The sequence below is a fragment of the Balaenoptera physalus genome, assembly GCF_965194825.1.
Source record: "Balaenoptera physalus genome assembly, chromosome: 4".
Classification (NCBI taxonomy): Eukaryota; Metazoa; Chordata; class Mammalia; order Artiodactyla; family Balaenopteridae; genus Balaenoptera; species Balaenoptera physalus.
This window is the reverse complement of record NC_138891.1, coordinates 64,921,675-64,940,399: the sequence shown is the minus strand read 5'-3', so window position 1 is coordinate 64,940,399 and position 18,725 is coordinate 64,921,675. Positions and strand designations below refer to the sequence as shown.

The 18,725-nt window shown below is 42.9% G+C and overlaps 1 protein-coding gene across 1 annotated transcript in view; it reads left to right on the top strand.

Annotated features, from left to right (window-relative positions):
• ETV5 (ETS variant transcription factor 5) overlaps window positions 1–18,354 on the top strand; it is a 55,608-nt gene extending 37,254 nt beyond the window's left edge. Inside the window, exons 8-13 of the mRNA XM_082460920.1 lie at window positions 1,296–1,555; window positions 3,626–3,685; window positions 7,756–7,824; window positions 7,973–8,142; window positions 12,833–12,934; window positions 15,865–18,354. Coding sequence (XP_082317046.1) covers window positions 1,296–1,555; window positions 3,626–3,685; window positions 7,756–7,824; window positions 7,973–8,142; window positions 12,833–12,934; window positions 15,865–16,086 — 883 coding nt within the window. The 3' untranslated portion in view covers window positions 16,087–18,354. The remainder of the gene's footprint in view (window positions 1–1,295; window positions 1,556–3,625; window positions 3,686–7,755; window positions 7,825–7,972; window positions 8,143–12,832; window positions 12,935–15,864) is intronic.
• The last annotated feature ends 371 nt before the right edge of the window (window positions 18,355–18,725 follow it).

The following is an 18,725-nucleotide window of genomic DNA, read 5'->3' as shown; positions in this document are numbered from 1 at the left end:
GATTACTAATGAAGTTAAACTTTTCGTCTATGACCATTTGCATCCCTTCTTTAGTGATTTCCCCGTTTATGTTCTTTACCCATTTTTTCTGTTGGCGTGTCCATCTTTTATTGATTTTTTAAAAGCTCTTTATATCAACAGTATTAACATTACTGTATCTGTTAGAGATTTTTCCTCAGTTTGTTTAATTTGGGGCCTTGTTTCTGGTATTTTCTGACTATTATAGATTTTTTCCCCCAGTTTATTGTTTTTCTTTAGGTTTCTGGTGTTTATTGACTTACAGAAATTTATACAAGGAGATATATCCATATTTATCTTCATGATTTTTGCTGTTGGTATGATGTATTGAAAGGTTTTTCCTCACTCCAAGATATGTTTTCATATATATTTACTATCGTGGTTTCACATCGAAATCTTTACATAAAAATTTTGGCATGTGGTATAAAACAGGGATCTTTTTCCCCTCTTACTTGAAATGCTAACCTTAACAAGTAGCATATTCTGGAATATGCTTGACAGTTTGTGACTTCTCGTTGGATTCCTTTGACATGCCTATCTTTCATTCTTTGTATTCCTATTATTGTGGCTTTATAATGTTTGTCAATCTAATAGATCATTATTTCTTTCTTAATCTTTTAAAGTTTAGAATCATTTTGTCAAGTTGGTTGGGAAGGAATTGCTTTTACAGAATAATTTTCAGTGAGTGAATACCTTCCTAGTCCTAAATATTTTCTTTCATTAGATCTGTTGCTTAGAAAATAGTTTTAAGATTTTATTCTTGTATAGCCTACACATTTCCGGATTATTCCTAGGGATTTTATGGCTTTGATTGCTATTACATGTAGGCTTTTTTTTTTTTAACTACGTTTGCTAACTGGTTAACTTCTGGTTAAATACTCCTCTGTCTTTAAAAATTAATTCTGTCTACAGGTTAGAGAATGAATGAACGAGTAAACAAGCATAACATGTGATATTTGCAAATAATTGGTTTTATATATTCAGATACGTAATCTGGCCCAACTATACACAGACTGTGCATGAAATTAAAATGCATGGAAAATAAGATGCTACCATGTCATTGTTTTATTTATTTTTTTTTTTGGCCAGTCCCTGACTCAGGAGGTTTGAAATGTGCGATATAATTTTGGGAAGAGTCTAAGATGTCCAGAAATAAGCATTAATAAGTACTCTGCAAATAATTCCATTAATCTGGACTTCTAATCCTCAGTGCTAAATCATAGAAGGTATTCATCTTGTTCTTACTTAACAATGTAACTACTACTTTCTTCTTGCAGATTTCAGAGACAACTGTCTGAACCCTGCCACCCCTTCCCTCCTCAGTCAGGAGTTCCTGGAGATAATCGCCCCAATTACCACCGGCAAATGTCAGAACCTATCGTCCCTGCACCTCCCCCACCCCCTCAGGGATTCAAACAAGAATACCATGACCCACTCTATGAACATGGGGTCCCAGGCATGCCGGGCCCCCCAGCACATGGATTCCAGTCACCAATGGGAATCAAGCAGGAGCCCCGGGATTACTGCGTTGATTCAGGTAAGCATAAAATCATGCCGTTCCTTCTTCAGTCTCCCATTCATCTGTCAGGTTGTCACTGACTGTCTTCTATGTGCAGGGCTTTGGGGAGTAGTTTTATAAAATTTGCCCTCAAAGAACTTAGGAGCTAGTAAAGCAAACATGTCTATGCATAACTGAATACAAAACAAAACAGAAAAGCCATGCAAATGGTAGGAAGAGCAGTAGGCAGTCGGAAGTGGTCACAGTACATCTGAGTCCGAGCCTGAGGATTGCCGCCATCCAGTCTTGGTGATGTCCTTTCTTAAGACCGGTTACCTTTTGAGTCACTGGACACAGGGGATATTATTTCTGCATTTTAGTCCTGCCTCTAGTTTTATGGCTTTCTTTTTGAATACAGTGACCCATTAAACTCCCAATACAAATATAAGAGAGTCCACATGCAGGATGGGATTCTTTCTATTCTTGAAATGAGTGGTGTTCTGAGAAATTGCCTGGTCTGTCATGGCTGTATAGGGTGCTGGGTACGCCATGGAAAAGTTTGTCCTGTTGGTTGCTTCATAGGAGTCGCTGCTCTGTTGCAGTACTTTCATCTGGGAAAATTCCTGTGTCCTTCAGCTGTTGCCAGTGTACACAGGGAGAGGTATAACATGTTAGAACACCTATGGTTTGCTTTTGGGTTACCTCTTCTCTAGAAACTTAAACGTAAAGAAGTTTAAGCTGTCCTTGGGAGTCCTCTCCACCCTCACCCGAACACTCATTCACTGACTATATATCTTATAGGCCAGGCTTATTAAATGAGATCATTATGGGAAAGGAGAGTGGGAATTTTGCAGCTTGCACATTTAGAAACTCTTTCCTCTTCTTCATTTCCCCTTATTTTAAAAATGACACTTTTTTGCTCCTTTTTTTTTTTTTTTTTTTTTTGCAGTTGGTGCTAAAGGAATTTGAGGGTGGTGGGTCAGTTATCAACCTTTCCTGTGCGTGCTTTCCTTGAAGGCCCTGGGGAGGGGGTGGGGCAGTATGTACTCAATGGCTTTTGCAAATGGAATAGGATATAGAATTTTCTCTTGGCCTTCTGAGATAATACATAGATTGCTCAATTCAGGCAGAAATTGGTTATGGGAAAGGCTGGGGAGGTAGGCAGAAGGGAGACATCTGTTGCTTTATGATGGAAAAATTACCAAGTATAGGTATCGATAGGTTATAAAATGTCCACTGGCATTCCTCCTGAAGGCTTTGATGTACTTTTCTCAGGAGCAGGCATGACCAGCAGCATTTTTCCTTTGGGACTGACATTTCCATCGGTCCTATGAGTCTTTCACCCCATCCCACTCCCTTAAAGCAAGACACCCAGCAGATGTTACCGTATCTACAATGCTTTGATCTGAGAGGTGTTCCCAGGGTGAAGCCTCATCCCACACGGGCACAGCTCAGCTCACTGTCTTTTGTCTCGATGGACACCTTGATAACATGGTGTCTGAAGAAGAGATCGCTTCAGCATGGGTTCCATTCTAACAGTAACAATGTGGTAGAAATGTGCTTGCCAAGCTGCAGTTCCTCACTCCTGCCCATTCTTATCCTCGCTTCATCACTTCCAATCCCCTCATCTCTTTGACCTAAAAATACCCTCACTTCTTGGAGCAGAAATGGATATGACCATCAGCAGTAAAGGGGAGCAAACTGGGAAAGCTCTAAAGTGACCTTCCTGCCCCTCCAAACCCCAAAGCCCCTGAGTCAGTACAGGCAGAAGGCCAAGTTGGCCTTCTGATAGCCAGTTTCTTTTTCTGCCATTAACTCTCTCACGAGGTTCGACGTTAACTAGTTTCTAAAATGAGCAAGTTACGGGAGTATTTTTTCCTCCCAGTTCTCTTGATTGCGAGTCGAGTCCTCCCCGTTCAGATGGTGGGTTATAGTGTTTCCCACGCTGCTTACTAGAGTGGTACCTCTTTTCCAAGACAAGGCCAAAAAGACATGACCTTGGAGCAGGAGAAGGTTTAGGGGCTTTCCCGCAGTGCTGCAGTTGGACCGATGTGCTGATTCAGCTGCAGAGACTATTGACAGGAGTGTGTGTGTCTGTTTCTCTTTCAGAAGTGCCTAACTGCCAGTCGTCCTACATGAGAGGGGGCTACTTCTCCAGTAGCCATGAAGGTAAGTAGCTTGTTAAAAAATAATAATATTCAAGGAAGCTTAAAGTTGCTCAGTTTCCAGGCTAAGATTTGAGATCATAGTTTAAACCTTCCTTAGCTTGTGAACACGAGAGTTCACTTATTGTGATCCCCAGTTATCTCACACACAGGGTTTGAGGCATGCTCTTGACCTGTGAGGGCTGCCATCCTTTTCCACAGTAATGACCCTAACTTTTACGAGGAAAACACGAACTGTCTGGTTTCCACCCTTCCATACGAGGAGGTTATGTATATATAGCTGTAGATAACGCTATCACCTAAACTGGCACTTAGGAACTACGTCACGGCTTGAGATAGTACCTTCAAGAGTTCTCTTCTGAACGCTGAAACAGGGAAGGATTTCTCTCTTAGAACACGTTCCCCAGAAGTATGTCCTGTTTTCTGTCCTATACGTCTCTCCGTAAATACCTAGAGCAGTGTGATTCCCCAAACCTACAGCATCAGTCAGCTTCACCTGGGACTTGTTAGAAAAGCAGATTCTCAGGACCCACCCCAGACCTGCTGAATCAGAGTCTCCAGGAGAGGGGCCCAGCACTGTGTTCCAACAAACCCTCCAGGCGATCGTGATGCACACTCACACGAGAACTACTGCAGAGTCGTGAGGCTCAGCTTTGGCTGCACATTAGAATCCCCTGGGGAACTGTTAAAACTTCTGGTGTCCAGGCTTCACCCAGAGCAATTAAATCAGAAATTCTCAGGTAGGGCTCAGGCGTTAGTAGTTTGTAAAGCTTCCTGGGTGATTCTCATGTGTCCCAGGGTGACAACCACTGTTCTAGAGTTTTAGAGAAAGTTTGAAAGACCCGGTAAAATAGCACTGTGAAGCATTGGCTGGTTATTGTGAGTGATTGGTTCACAAGAGTGGTCTCTATGGGTGGCTGCCTCCCACTGACTTGGTTAGAGGAGAGACCCAGCGTGGCTGCCACGGGCACCCGGGGATATTCCGAGTGAGTGTCCAGCCCTGGGAAGGAAGGGCTGTCTACTGGACCTCTGGCCATGATCGGCACAGCTGTGTGGGGCTCTCTTCCAGGTTCCCGAATGTTTCTACAGCAGCAAGTGATGTCTGCAGCAGGCGAACTAGAAGGGAGTGAGGGAAGAGAGGGAGGAAAACACTTTGCATGATTACAACATTTAGAAAGGAGCATGCTCTTAAAGGAAATATTTTTAGTAAGGCATCGGGCTGCTTACTACACACAGAATATCTGCGAGCTTGTGTTTTTCCCCCACTTCTTCCCTGACCCCATACACATTGAAGAAATTAGTTTCAAAGAGATCTGCATTCTTAATTGCTCTTAATTACCCTGACATGGTTTTTCTCTCCTCCTTATACGGGCTTGACCACAGATGCCTGTGAAATAGTGAGACAAGTGTTTCTGATTGGCATCTGTGATTACTAAGACAGCCGTCCTGCCTTAGCGTTCACCTGGAATCTTTGCATACTGTTTTGAATCTTTCATTTCCACTTTGTCCCTCAAACAGGTTCTTCCTTCCTGCCACCTTTATTTGAGTGATTAGATGGTTGTGGCCACAACTGATGTAACTGCTGTGCAAATTCAACTGACTTAAATTTCACTTAAACCAACAGCATCTTCCAGATGTTTTAGAGAACCACATGTGGCAATGACTAGAAACCACAAAGTACACCAAAACGATACTCATGGGCAGGGCTTCATCTGATTAGTTTGAAAAACCAAACCTAGAATTTAATCTAGATTTACATTTTTTCCCTGTATACTGTGAACTGTGAATGTATTTTCTTTACCTTAGAGGAAGAAAAGCTCTAAAAATAACATGGCAATTTTGACAGGTGTGTAAACTTTGTAGTTTATTTATAATGACTTTATAATAAGGCTGTTAAAACATCACTGGAATAGCAAAATCCATGTGGAAAGTCAGGAAATACATAGCTTCCTGGTAGCCAAGGCAAAAAGCATGAAGCATGATGGATTATGTAATTCTTGTTAATATAAAGTATAATAGTTTGTCATAAGTCAGTTTCCTAGTACTAAACTGGAAAATAAATTATAGGAGTCCCTGAGTCCCTAACTTAAAAGTTAGTATTGCATTCTTAAATCTTTTAATGGAAACTATAGATTCTCTCATATTTATTCAAATATTTATTGAGCACTTACATACCAGGTGCTATAAGGAGGCTAAGATATTCAGGATATGGTCCTTATCCTAAAGGAATTTAGAATCCATGACAGAATATAAGATAAAGCTCTCACATTATCCAGCTAATCTCTTAATAGCACTTATCACAATGTACAAGTACTTACTGTCTTAATTTCTTATAACTATCATGTATTGCACACTTATGTACCAGGAGCTATTGTTAGCTCTCTATTGTAAAGATAAATCGGTCAGTGGAACAGAATATGTATCAAGTCATTAAATTCTCACAAGCCTATAAGGTGGGAATTATTATCTTCCCCAGTCTTCAGATGAGGAAATTAACTTGAGAGAAATTAACTTGTTCAAGGTCACACAGTTAACCTAGGTCTATCAGTCTGGCTCCAGGGCCCACACTCTTCACACTACACCATGTCTCTTTTTTCCCTACTTTGTTGTCTGTCTCCACCAGTTGGGATGCGAGCTCCACGAGAGCAAGCACCGCCTGTATTCTTCTATCTACCCCCTTCTAGCACAGTGCCCGGCATAAATATTTATTGGATTAAATACTAAATAAAATATACTTCCTTTGTAGTTAAGCAGAGGAATAATGCTTGGGGCTGAGGAAACAAAAATGAATAATACAGAACCTTAAAACAGTCTGTTTCCTCCATGTTGGGCAGTGTTTTCCCAACCCCAGGCCTCTTTAAAATTGTGCTGATCCTGCCAAGAAGAACTTGACCCGGGCTGATTGTGAAGAAAAAGAACAGATTCTTTCTTGGCGCCTTTACCCAAGGATTTTAAGTCAGAGCAAATCTCTCTCAAAATCTAATGCTAGCCCTTCACTCCTCTGCCCTCCCCCTACCGCGTACCTGACACTCATAGGCCTGGACCCCACGCCGGACGAACTGATCAGAGAACTGAGCACAGGGAGCTCCACCGAGCAGACGGGAGCTCCTGGCGCTTCCTCTTGAGCAGTGTGCGGGTAGAGGGGAGTACGCTGGAGCACTCGCCCCCTGAAACAGGCTGGACCACAGGCAAGGGTGTGGTCCCATCATGCCTGTCTACTAACTGGCTTTGGCTTGAGCCGCTGGCCTTGTCAGGGTGCCTGGTGACCTGGTGGTCAGCGTTGAATGCATATTAAGGGTTGGTGGGTTTAGAATGCCAGGCCATCCTTCTCCTTGACACCTTCCACTTTTTGCCCTGCCTGCCTTTCATTTCCACTTACATGTGTTGTTGGACCCAGTCAGTTCCCCTTTGTTTTCTTGCCTATACAATGAATAAGTTTTATTGACAGCAAGTCTCTTCAGATTCCTTCCACAGTGTCTGGAGGTGATAATACCTCCAACTTGTCTTTAAAATTATTGCTTGTCACAATCCTCCACAGGCCCAAGTCTTCACTCATTTGGCATTGTTCCCTACCCTCCAAGCTTTTTCGTAATTGAATGAGGTGTGTGGGCAGCCTGGACGAGCAGTAAGAAAGGTTGAAATTAATATTTGCTAAAAGGAACACGGCGAGACCACGTATAGATCAACCAAATCCACCCAGTAAGGCCAACTGAAATAGATGAGATGTCTTTTCAGATACAAAGGCTTAGTCACGGCCACGCTGATCCAGGCAGACCTCGTAAGCAAGATGCGAAGGAACGTTCTGGCGACTCAGTGCCTCCCTACAGTCCCAGCTCTAATAGCAGGAATTGATGCTGCTCTGACTGAAGCGCAGGTTCAGTTCTGATCGCATCAGAACAGGACACCTAAGTCCTGGTGAAGTTGAAGTTCCCCCCAAAATTCAGTCTGGCATAGATAGAGCAGTTCATCAGGCTGAGGACCTGAAATGGTAGAATCCTGTTTTAGTCCTTAAATCCAGAGTTTTCAGAGAACACAATTTGTTCAGCAACATGTTCTTTCTAAATTCTCCTTCAGGTTTTTCATACGAGAAGGATCCCCGGTTGTACTTTGACGACACCTGTGTTGTTCCTGAGAGACTGGAAGGTAAGTAGCCACATCCAGTTTGTTGCGAAACTGGAAGGTTCCAGATGTCAGAGTACGCTCATCGGTCTTGAGGCCAAATTAGCGTTTGCCCAAATCAGCCGAGAAACTTGAGACTAAAGTACCACATATGTGTCTTTGTCCCAAACAGGCAAAGTCAAGCAAGAGCCCACCACGTATCGGGAGGGGCCCCCTTACCAGAGGCGAGGTTCCCTTCAGCTGTGGCAGTTCCTGGTTACCCTTCTTGACGACCCAGCCAATGCCCACTTCATTGCCTGGACAGGCCGAGGCATGGAGTTCAAGCTGATAGAACCGGAGGAGGTAAGCACTGGAGTCTGGCATCAGGTGATTTGATTTGTTGATGTTTGTTCCTGTTCTCCATTGAGCCTTTTTTACGGTGTTAAATATGCTTTTCCTTCTCATTCAGATTCTAGCCTGGCCAATGGGCTTGGCAGTGCCTTCTCTATTAATAGGACAACTTATAATTCACAGACAGAGTTCTCCACTGCAGAATATATAAAAAGTATTAGTAACACTTCTGCAAACTCTGGGGAGGGAGGCCATGAAGACTTACATTCTAATAGGGTCTGCTCTCTCTCTTGGAAAGTCTTTTTCAAGAGTTATTTCAGTGATACCAACTTGTTTTGGTGTCAGCCCTCATATGTCATAGCCTATACCAGAGGTTACATGAACAGAGTGTAAGACATTTTGGTTATATACTATAGGTTACAACTACCCCACTGTGTATTTCAAATGGCTCTAACCTAGAGAAATAAAATTATCAGAGATGGGTCAATCTTAGGAAGTTAGTTTTTTTTTTTTAAATGTAGTATCACAGTGGTTGAGAGAGGACACAAACCTTCATTATTTTGTTAATAGAAAAAGGAAACATTTTTACTGTCTGTTTGCCCACACTATTGACAGAAAGGCCAATGGACAGAACCAATACCATTTCTTCAAAAGGGGAGGACATCATAGAACTCCTCCTTTCCTGAGTATAACAAAGTAAATTAAATCAGGCTCTGAGTTTGGCATATTTCAAAAGGGGTTGTTTTTTGTTTGTTTGTTTTGGTTTTATGGCCACGCCACACGGCTTATGGGATCTTAGTTCCCCGACCAGGGATTAAACCGGGGCCCTCAGCAGTGAGAGCTCGGAATCCTAACCCCTGGACCGCCAGGGAATTCCCAAAGGGGTTGATTTGATTTCTATCTGATTCAGAATCTAGAGAGATTATAAATAGAAAAGAAATAACTTCCCTGAAAATCCAACATATGCTTCTTTTGGTAGCATGTACTTAGGTGTTACATATTAAACCAGCAGAGCAAAACGTATCTTTGGGTTGGGTGTGATTGGAATGGGACCAATGCTCTCCGAAGGAGTTTGAACAGGGACTGCAGTTGTAGATGTTGTTCCATCAATCCCAGGGCTCACTTTAGCACACCAAGGGGACAGGTGGGCATGGGGGTTAACAGCAGGAGACTTGGAAGAAGAAAGTGGCCTGAAAGTTAAGATGGATGAGCAAAGGAGAATGTGTGGATTGGAGACTTAAGGAGAATCCTGACTGATAGGAGAGGAAGGCAGGCTTCATTAAAGGCAGTTAGAGAAGATACATGTATGGTGTTCCCAATCTTGCATCATTCACAGAAAAATGGAAATATGTCAACACCTCATATTGTAAACGGTTTCTGTTAAGAGTCAGTCTACCTTCAAAGCCAGAGTTTGGTACTGCTGTGTTTTTCTAAGGGTGTCTTTTTGGCTAAGTCGTGTTTAGAAGTGGAGCCGTGTTTGCGGCTTCCAGCCACACTGGAGAGCATCCGCCCTGCATTCTTTTCCTCATAACGTGGCCTGGTTTATGTGAGGCTTGAGAAAAGCATGTCGCCCAGACTCACTAAGGCTTTTTGAAAGTCAGTCTGTCATGTGGGCAGCCCTTATTGATTTATCTCATTTCAAACAGGAGCTTTTATTACTTTATTGCCACTGCCTCTGGCCTAAGCACAGGCTGTATAGCTGCAGGTAAACCTGGTTATGACCCTTTGTAAAGCTGTTATTGAATCTGCTGCTCTCCTACCAGTGGTAAAGAAAATGATGAACAGATGGCAAAGGGCCCGGCTTTCTTAATAACGAAGCTAATACTAAGCCAGAATGCTCACATAAATGCCAAGCAGCCAAGTCACAGGGGAGGCCTGTGGTGGCCTTGAGCCTCCCCTCAGCTGGTTGGACAGCTTTGTTTCTTCAGGAAGTACTTCTTTCCGCCGCACCTTGAAATCCCCGAGCATTCCATGAACTCCGAATATTCCATTCTCTTAACCCAGGATCAGCTCTGTTCCACATGTGCACTTTGGCCTCGGGACATGCAGCATTTGAATTTTTTCGCTCTCTAATCCTTGTGTAACTTGGAGGGCCCTACTCTTGTTACTGTCAGGAAGATACCAACTCCTCGAAAAAGCTGTAAGAAGTTGTCATGGGGGAAGCTTGAAGGGTGAAGCGGAGGAGGAAGCTGTTTGGGCCGTAATTGTAGGCAGCTGTGTGGCTGAGTAGTGCACTCTGGGTAATTATCCATAATATCCATTACACTGTGCATGGAAATTGTGGTTTTGGAACTGCTTTTGGCAGGCCTCCTAATCAAATGTCTTTTGATTGTCATCCAGCTTAGCACCCTCTCAATTATGACTGACTCGGCTTTAATCTGGAGCCATTTTAACTGTGAATCTGCATTAATGAATATTTTGGGGGGTAGGGTTGTTTGTTGAACATGTGGCAGATAAATGATGCCATGGGGAGGTTTAAAAGGACGGGCTGCTAGAAAGAGCCGCTCCCTGCGCTGCGGCTGCTCTCTCTTAAAAAGGGAGGAAGAGACATGTGAGGTTTTTTTGTTTGTTTGTTTGTTTTTAAAACTCCTTCAGCCTCCATCCTCAAGATGCATGCTATCAAAGTAACGAATGTGAAAGATGAAAGAAAGGAGGATCTGGTAGCAAGCTATTGCCTGCTCCCCTCCCCCCAGAAATGGGACAGCCCTAATTCCCAGCTGCTCTGCAGTTGTGCTGCATCATGATTACTGCAGAAGGAGCAGCCCTGGTGAGGGCTACTGAATCAGAGGGCCCTGGCCCAAGAGGATGAGTCAGTAACTATGGCTACCAGAGCTGCTTTGAAGTCTGTGCATATATAAAACCTCTCTCCAGCAAGCTACTGCATATGCACGTGACAGCAAAGAGAGGTCACGGCTGAAGTTGAAAAATATTCACAAATTGTTTTCCACCACTGAATGTAGTAAAATGATGAGGCTGGGCTTCTTTTAAGGGTCCCTGCATCACTTGTGTCTGACAGCAGTTGAAGTACAGTTTCATGGTGTCATTTCTTTTGAACAGGTAAAAGGACATGTATTGATCTAACAGGTTCTTTCTTACCCCTATTTCTATTGGTTTAAAAATAGAAATTGGTTAAATATTGAAATTGATTAAAAACTGGTTAAAAATAGAAATTGATTAAAAATTGGTTTTATCTTCTCGGGACTTCCCTGGTAGCCCAGTAGTTAAGACTCCACGCTTCCACTGCAGGGGACATGCGTTTGATCCCTGGTTGGGGAAGTAAGATCCTGCATGCTGCTCGGTGCAGCCAAAAATAATAATAGTAAAATAAAATGTTTGTCTTCTTTAACCAGGGGATGTATTTTTGGTTAATTTTGCCTTTTTGGCCATTTCAAAGAGTTGAACGGGTGCAATGTGGAGAAAGGGGGAGAGCCAGGGATAATCGTGTGTGCCATGGGGGCACAAAGCAAACGAATGGAAATTTAACTTTCACACAGTTTCTTGCAAGGCAGAGTGGAATCGTGGCTATTGAATTACTGTAATATAATTAGGACAGATGCATTCTTCCTTACTTATCAGATTATTTTTGGTATTTATTAAAGGTCATCTTAGAATCCTGAATTCAGAAGATGTTGCTTTCATTCTGCCCCAAATACTTTTAAAGAATACTTCAAGTGAAATGTGGTTTTATGATCCACCTTTTCCACTTGCAGTCTCCCTACTTCTCATTCCATGTTTGTCATCTTTTTTTTTTTTTAATAAAAAGGAATGTAGTTATTTTGGTTTTTTAAGTTTCTAAAACTGACCCAAAATGTTCAAAACATGATCCCTGGTTTGCATACATTTAAAGACCTCGTGTTTCCAAGGTTATTCTTCTCTTACCTTGACAGTCATCCTTATAAGTAGGATTTGGGATGTTGAGATACTTGAGAACAGAAATTGCTTGGCTGTCCTGCTGAACTCCACTAGGAAGTTTTCTTGCTATAAGGCCTCTTTGCCCAAAGCTCCAATTACACCCCCTCCCCCCATCACTGCACCTCAGAGGTGGACCAAGTTGGATATAATGCACTTCAGAACTGTTTGGGAAGCCCTGTTAATTTTTCATTAAGTGGATAATGGTGCTACATGTTTTAATGTCCATTCTGCAAGTCTGCTGGGAGCAGGGGATTGGATGGCAGCAGGCTGAAATGATCCGATTCCCCTTTACTCCATGAGCTGCTATAAGTAAACATCTCCCAGCCCCTCTCCAATCTTATTAGAATTGAACTTTTGCTCTGCTGGCCCATTAGCAACTCACCAGTGTGTTTCTAATGTTTCAGGAATGACCATTCTAATTATTCCTTATTGACTGCTACAGAAACCATAGCACTTAATGGCAACATGCTAATGGTCTATGGGTATTGGTCGATAATTCATATGTGGAGACACAGTAGAGAGCCTGCTTCCTCTGGGACGCTAGCCGAGCCCTCTGCAGTCCTATTAAAGTGCTAGGATTTTTCCACCTCTAGGTCTCACCTCTTAGCATTTGACTGAATCATCACCTTTGCTGAATGTTTGGTCTTGAGGGAATTAAGTGCTTTTCCTTCCAGGTCAGAGAAATGGGTCACTGACCAAAGCAGTGAGGTTCTAGAACTGGCTCTCCTGGGATTGGGAGAAAACCACTAAGCCCAGGGAATGAGTTTCCATTGCTTTCCTGTCTCTTCAGGTCGCTCGGCGTTGGGGCATTCAGAAGAACCGGCCAGCCATGAACTACGACAAGCTCAGCCGATCTCTGCGCTATTACTATGAAAAGGGCATCATGCAGAAGGTGAGCGATTACTAGAGACACTTAGACCACTCTGACCACTCTCAAAGAAAATGTCAAGGGCTTCTGAAATAAAACTGTATGTGATGACTGGGAGGAAATGCCAGCCTCGTAAGTAATTCTGTGATAGGAAAAACATCTTGGAAAAACTTGAGTTAAATGAGATAATAAAGAGCACCTTTAATGCTGTTGGGTATGTGAAAGCCAAAGGTTGTGTGTGGACGACACTGTAGGAAAATTAGCCTCCTCTGCTTTAAACTGTCTCTACTTACAAAAATGTCCAGACATTTAGGCCAACTATTATATCCATAAAGGAGCAAGTGAGGGAATCGACTTGAAGGTCTCCCCTCCCATGAGAGCTTAGGCGAAGTCTTTAGTTGAAACACCGAGACCTCCAAATATGTTGGTTTAATACTCCCAAAAGAGTTAGGGCAGTAAAAAAAAAAAATCTTATTTCTCTTTTAGAACCTTAGAAACTGGAACTCAAGTTAAAAGCCCAAGGTTTGCAAAATGGCAGAATCACCTGGTAGCAGGTAGCAGAAAAGAGGATGAAGTGTAATTTTGAGGAAGCCAATACAAAATCCTTATTGTGATAGGTGGTGAAGAACCACAATCTTAAAATCCTGTGGATAGGCAGAAGATGAGAATGGCAAATCTTTGATTGGTTTTTCTTAGCCACCAGATTTTATACTGTACTGTTGCCCAGATTCTAGCATTTACACATTTAAGCAGCCTACATGGTAGATGCCAAGATGCACTCAGAAGTATATGGTCATTGCTGCTGAGAACTTGTCTACGCTGAAGCCAGGTTTATCTTTCTCAGAGGCAGGTGGTAATATGACCCCATATTCCTCTCATCTCCTTAAAAAATATTAAAACAGCTTTTCATGGAAGGTCTTCTGGATAAGATCCAGACTTTTTAATGCTTCATACAGGCTCAAGGCACCATTAAACCCTCATTTCCTCACTTGTATTTGGCTGCTTTCACTAGCATAGCCATCTTTCTCTTAATATATTTTTTTACCGAACAATACGTATCATTCATGTAAGTTATCAAGCATACTATAAAATGAAAAAAATACCTATTAAACTACCGTCCTACTTAAGAACACTCCTAACGCCTTCATTGCCTGGCCAGCCCCTACTTGTTTTCTCAGTAAATCACCTCTTTACTCCAAGAATCTGAAGTTCTCAGGCTGAGTTACATGGTCCCTCTTCTGCTTCTGAGAGCACCTGGGCTCATCTCCATCACTTCCCCTACTGTCTGTATTGTAAGTTACTCCCTGGCTTGTCAGTATCTGCCGCAGGAGTATCAGCTCCTTTAGGGCAGGAATGAGGGTTTGACTTCAGTGCTTGGCACAGAGTGAATACTCTAGGATGGGTGGTCACCCCACCTGACCTCCCCCCTTTTATTTTTAAAGGGTTAAAGTCAGTGGGGCTTTAATATGTGCACAGAGTAGTGCAGCCGTCACCACAATCAATTTTAGAACATTTTATCACCTTAAAAAGAAACCCTGAACCCATTAGCAATCACTGCCTTTTTCCCCTCAAACTTCACACACACTCTCTCCCCTTTTAGTTTTAACATTATCAGGTAGAATCCTAAACTCAGGAAGGAGGGCCATTACTCCTTTGCTGTTCCCAACTCCAGATCCAATCTGAGGGAATGTAATCAAGACAGTTAAATTGAACTAATGGCAACGAGTTGTCCCTATGAACTTGTTCCTAGGTTTTCTAAGGAAGTAGAAGAGAATTTTCTGAGAATAAAACAGGCAAAAAGTACAGGAAGGCACAGGAATGAGACTTGGGGGGCTCAGATCCAGCACTCCCATTTATTTATGCTTTAAGGAAAGTCAACCTTCCAAAGCCTGTTTCCAATAAAAATGTAGATAATAGTCCCTAATCTAATCTCAAAGGGTAATATATGTGAAAACATTCTAGAAATAGTAATGTGCTATCTAGTGTAAGAGATCATTGTTATATTTATTACATGACCCATGAGTAAATGAGAACTAAATAAAAGAGTGGTAGCATGCCCGTCTAGGGAGGGACTTAGAAAAGCAGTAGTCCCATACCCTCGGTTTTTGAAAGGGAAAATTGAGGCTCATAGAGGTTGAGACTTGTTAGCGACTGAGCCAAGGCTGGGAGCCATCCGCTCCTGGCTTCTGAGCTGGTATCATTGCCACTATGTCCTCCTACTTCTTCCACATACGTGAGCTGACTCTTGGGCCGGGGAACCAGAGATTTAACGTAAAACTGGCTTTCAAACAAAACAACCCAAATAGGGATGATTGATTTTATACATCTGCCACCCTTAATCAAGACCATTTGGTTCTCGTAATATTATAATGCATAAAATTCATATAAAGGTAGTTATCAGTTCCTTCAGTGTAGCAGAACCATAGAATGAGTAATTTAAAACTGCAGGTAAGCCAAAACACAGTTCTGTTTGGTTTTGGAACAAACTTAAAATTCCCACACAGCTCTCTGAATTCCTAGCCCTTCAGAGCAAAGCTGTCCTGGGAAGACTGTAAACTTTGGAGGGAACTGAACACATGGTCTGACTCCTGCATCTTTCAATCCGTATATCTTCCCGTAATATCAGGCACCAACGTCAGCATAACCGTTGTTTCTAGGCTGTGAGTATAACACAGTGAGGATTTTCTTTTAAAAGAACCTAATATGAGTTTGAAATTCAGATATTCTTTTCAACTGCTAAGCTGTGGTGTCAACACTTGGCAGGTAACAGGTTCCCACAGTTTATCAAAATAAATCTGAATGATTTGGATAATCAGCTACCAGTGAGCCTCTTGGTCCCTGGCTCCCTGAGAGCTTGGTGACTTACAAATATCTCGTTATTCTTCCCTTGGTGCCCTGGCCTCGGCCCACGCCCTGTTCCAGCTGGGCCTCATAAGGTGTGTTTTCTCTCTCAGGTGGCCGGGGAACGATACGTCTACAAGTTTGTCTGCGACCCCGATGCCCTTTTCTCCATGGCCTTCCCCGACAACCAACGTCCGTTCCTGAAAGCGGAGTCTGAGTGCCACCTCAGCGAGGAGGACACCCTGCCACTGACCCACTTTGAAGACAACCCTGCTTACCTCCTGGATGTGGACCGCTGCAGCAGCCTCCCCTATGCCGAAGGCTTTGCTTACTAAGTTTCCGAGCAGCTGAGCGGCCAAACCCTAGAGCTAGCAGTTCCCATTCAGGCAAACGAGGGCAGTGGTTTTGTTTGTGTTTCTGGCTGTTCCCAAAGCTTGCCCTTTGAGTATTATCTGGAGAACCCAAGCTGTCTCTGGATCGGCACCCTTAAAGACAGATACCTTGGCGGGGGAGTGGGAACAGGGAGGGGCAGAAAACCACCAAAAGGCTGGTGCCTCAGCTCTGAACCTGACAAGGTTTCTGGGAAAGCAATTGAAATGGAGCCTCCTTCCCATGGACAATATATGCAAAGCAATACCTTGTTCAGGTTAGTACCCACAAACCAGGACAGAGTGTGTGACAATCTGCATTGATCATGGACTACTAAATGCCTTTACATAGAAGGGCTCTGATTTGCACAATTTATTGAAAAAGATGTCACAAACCCATAGAACAGGAGGTAGGCAAAGTTGGGGAGGCTCAAACCATGAAGGGTTACAAATATATCTTAAAACTCAGAGAGCTCTTCCAGCTTAATCTGAAATGTTTCCTCTTGGTCTGGAAAGAAGGGGGAAAAGGATGAACAGTTGTTACCCACTCCATGGTTCTCAAATAATAAACCATTGCTACCCTTGGGAACCTTGTGGCCATGTGGTCACCAAGTAGAGCAAGTCCCCTTTCTCTTCCCAGTCACATGGCTGTGTGTGTGGATGGCTTTAATTTTAGGAGAAGGGTGATTAATACTTTTGACAGTATTTTGTTTTGCTTTGATTCGGGGGATTGTTTTGTTTTGGTGGTTGTTTTGGAAAAACAGTTTATAAACTGATTTTTGTAGTTTTGGTATTTAAAGCAAAAAAAAACAAACCTTTTGGTAACTGTGCACTGCGCCCTTTAAACGGGGCAGTGCCAACTTATGAAGACGCTGCAGCTTGAAAGGGGCTTTGCTGGGGGCGTCCCCTTAGCCGAGTACAAGCCCTCTTTTATTGCCTGCTTTGTGCTTTCTGCACCAGACAGCCTGATGGAACATTTGCACCTGAGTTGTACATTTCTGAGGTGTGCAGGGCGGCCTGGACACACCGTTTAGATTCTATGTGTATAGTCCCCCACGTTCCCTCACATGCCCTCTCTGGAAAGCATATGTACATAATACATGTCATGTCCATTTGAAACCTGGTCACCTGGTGGAAACCCTAGGTAGGGATTCTTCCCTGGGCATGACTGATGACAATTTCCATTTCAGTTTGTTTTGTTTTCCTTTTTCTTTAATTTTTGGACTTTAAACCCTGCATATGATTCAATAGGGTTTGAGACTTAACGTGCGACACTGACAGGTAAAGCAGTACTAGCATCTTAGTTTCCTGCCACTTTAAAAAAGGTTTTCTCTGATTGCTGTATTATATTGGGAAAGTTTTAAATAACCCAGCTAAAGCTATATGAAAGTTAAGCTCAAAGTAGTGGAAAAAGAATTAGAAAGTGGTAGCACCTTGCTGCCTACTGATAGGATTCTGTGCTTCCCCTGACACCTAGCACACAAAGAATGACTATGCTACTCTTCATATGCGAAGGACAGTGCTTTGAGTTGTTTTTCTATTGATGGAATGCTCTGTAGTCTCAAACAGTCCCCCTGGTGACCAGGAGCACATTTGTGAAGAGGGTCACAGAGATAAGGGGTGCATTTTATAGCTATGGAAATACAAGATTTTCCTATCTTGGAAGCTAATTAGCCCACAAAGTTATTGAACCTGTAGCTTGGGCCTTAATTAGCATTGTATTCTAATCAAAGGACTTTCCAAACCGGTATTTATAGCTTTCTAACCTACACATAGTCTATACATAGATGCATATTTTACCCCCAGCTGGCTAGAGGTTAATTTGTTGTAAATGCTGTATAGGATTTGTTTTTTCCTTTCTTTACTTATCCGGGTTTGGGTTTTGTTGGGTTTTTTTTTTTTTTTGATGGATTTATGCTGTCTTAGCAAGTACGAAAAGAATCCTGTGTAGCCTGAGCTCCCCTCCCCTGCTGTAGCCGCGTGGCCTGTGCTGTCACGGGACACAGGATGGCAGCATCACCGTTGCATTCCCATCGGACTCATGCACCTCCCTGATGGTTTTGTTTCTTTGTTCTTGTTTTTGCTTCTTTCCAGAGTGTGGAAAGTCTACAGTGCAGAAAGGCTTTAACCTGCCAGTTGATTTGAAATACTTTCCCCTGCGCAGGGCCGTTTGCATCCTGCCAAGCTGCGTTATATTCTGTACTGTGTACAATAAAGAAGTTTGCTTTCAGTTTACCAAGTGCTTGAAACCCGCCTCTTTCTTGCCCTCCTCAGTGGTCTAATCTTGAAGCAAGCAGAAGCCACCTGGCATCTTTCTCTCCCCCTCTCAGCTGTTTACCCTTAGGACTGTGGAAGTTGATGGTTTGTGTACAACTGCTCTCTTGCCTCATTTCTTAAGCTCTGGCTAAACATTTGACCCAAGAGAGTAGGAGAGTAGAAAGCAGAGAGGGTTTCCTAGCCAGTGGTGAGCTGACACCACCCCCTCTCCTTGAACCCACCTACTTGCCAACTTTTAGTCAACTTTTTTTAAAGCATAGCTCACGCTTGGGCCCTGGGTTGCGTGAAAAGATCACTAACTAGGCTAGGACTCTGAGTTCCAAGACGCA